Raw genomic sequence first — 1,704 nt, 5'->3', positions numbered from 1 at the left:
GAATTATAGGTATGAGCTACAGGAGTCTGGGAATCTTTTTGTTAATTATTATTTTTGTTATTATAAAGGTGATGTGCAGAGGAATTATAGTTATATATGTTGGGTAAAGTACATTTGTTTTGGACAATGTCATCTCTTCTCTCCCTGTCTACCACTTCTTCCCTCTCAACCCCACCCACAAGTTGTATAGTTCATTTTCCACATAGTGCCTAGAGAATTCCATTGCTGCATTTATTTACCTTTGTCCCATCATTTCAGTGCCCCTCCACTTATACTCCTAAGACAGATAAATAGGACAACAACAAAAGAAAACAACAATAAAGAATAAAAGCTCTTGCTTCCATTTCCTGGAGTTCAGGTGTATCAATTTTTGAAGAAAGGGACAAGTTTCCTGAGGGCGGCTTTGACCTCCTTGTTCCTCAAAGTGTAGATGAGGGGGTTGAGGGTGGGGCTCGCCATGGTGTACAGCACTCCAGCCACCTTGCTCTTCTCTGCACTGTAGCTGGACACGGGACTGATGTAGGCATAGAACACAGCTGTGTAATACATGCACACCACGATGAGGTGGGAGGAGCAGGTGGAGAAGGCTTTCTGCTTTCCCTCTGATGTCCTCATCTTCAGGATGCTGGAGATGATGAAGCCATAGGACACAATGGTCATGAGGAAGTTCAATATGCCATAGAATGCATCAGCCAGTGTGGTCATGACATTGTTCACATAAGTGGAGCTACAGGAGAGACGGAGCAGAGGAGGGATTTCACAGGAGAAATGGGTAATGACATTGGGCCCACAGAAGTTCAGTCGCACCATCAGTCCTGTGTTGATGGCTGAGTTGAAGGCACAGAGTGCCCACACTCCAGCAGCTAGCATGCTGCAGAAGGCCTTGCTCATCATGGTGCTGTAATGCAGGGGGTGGCAGATGGCTGCATAGCGGTCATAGGCCATGACTGTGAGCAGCAGCAACTCTGCGGATATAGTCCATGTGAGAAAGTAGAGCTGGGCCATGCATCCCCTAAAAGAGATGGAGCTCTTCTCTATCATCAGCCCCTCCAGAGCCTTTGGCATGATGGACGAAGTACAGATGATGTCTATCGTGGCCAAATTGAGCAGGAAGAAGTACATGGGCGTATGGAGGCCAGGGTTGAAGCTGATGGCCATGATGATGAGGACATTACCTGTGATGGCCACACAGTAGAGGGACAGGAAACAGCAGAAAAAGAAGATGTGGTATTCAGGGTGCTCTGAGAATCCCTGTAGGATGAACTCTGTTACTGCTGTGTGGTTTCTCATGGTCCTGGGGTGAGAAGGCTTTCAGGATCTACCAGGAGAATCTCTACCTACAGCTGCATGTGACTTCAGGGCTAGAATAAAAGATGAAAGATTTCCTTTGAAAGGTTGCTTTTCTGTCTGCATACATGATAACATGATGTGAACATTCAATAGCTGCAGTAGATTAGTTTAGCCACACATACCAAAATCTCATAAGAATGAAAATAAGCATTCAGCTCATAAACAACAATTACCAGATTAACCTTTTTAAACCTTTATTAACAAGCTCAGCAAATATCACTAAGTATGGTAAAAAAAAGAAAAGAGAATATTATTAAATGGATGCTCCTCCCTTCTTTATTCATAAACGCACAAGTTTAAAAAATTAGATGTTGTGTAGCATTTCCATAGCTTCTTGGATATAGATATGTATTC

General features: G+C 43.7%; 1 protein-coding gene across 1 annotated transcript; it reads right to left on the bottom strand.

The window, feature by feature from the left end:
• Window positions 1-363: 363 nt before the first annotated feature.
• Window positions 364-1,290, bottom strand: LOC105998893 (olfactory receptor 13A1-like). The gene has a single exon (XM_013033726.1). The coding sequence runs from the start codon at window positions 1,288-1,290 to the stop codon at window positions 364-366; it is 927 nt and encodes a 308-aa protein (XP_012889180.1).
• Between the last annotated feature and the right edge of the window lie 414 nt (window positions 1,291-1,704).

The sequence above is a fragment of the Dipodomys ordii genome, unplaced genomic scaffold (assembly GCF_000151885.1).
Source record: "Dipodomys ordii isolate 6190 unplaced genomic scaffold, Dord_2.0 Scaffold176, whole genome shotgun sequence".
NCBI lineage: Eukaryota > Metazoa > Chordata > Mammalia > Rodentia > Heteromyidae > Dipodomys > Dipodomys ordii.
The sequence above is the reverse complement of the archived record's forward strand: the minus strand, read 5'-3'. Positions and strand labels throughout refer to the sequence as shown.

Coding starts and splice junctions, on each gene's coding strand:
- LOC105998893 (XM_013033726.1), bottom strand. CDS start 1,290: ATGAGAAACCACACAGCAGTAACAGAGTTCATCCTACAGGGATTCTCA.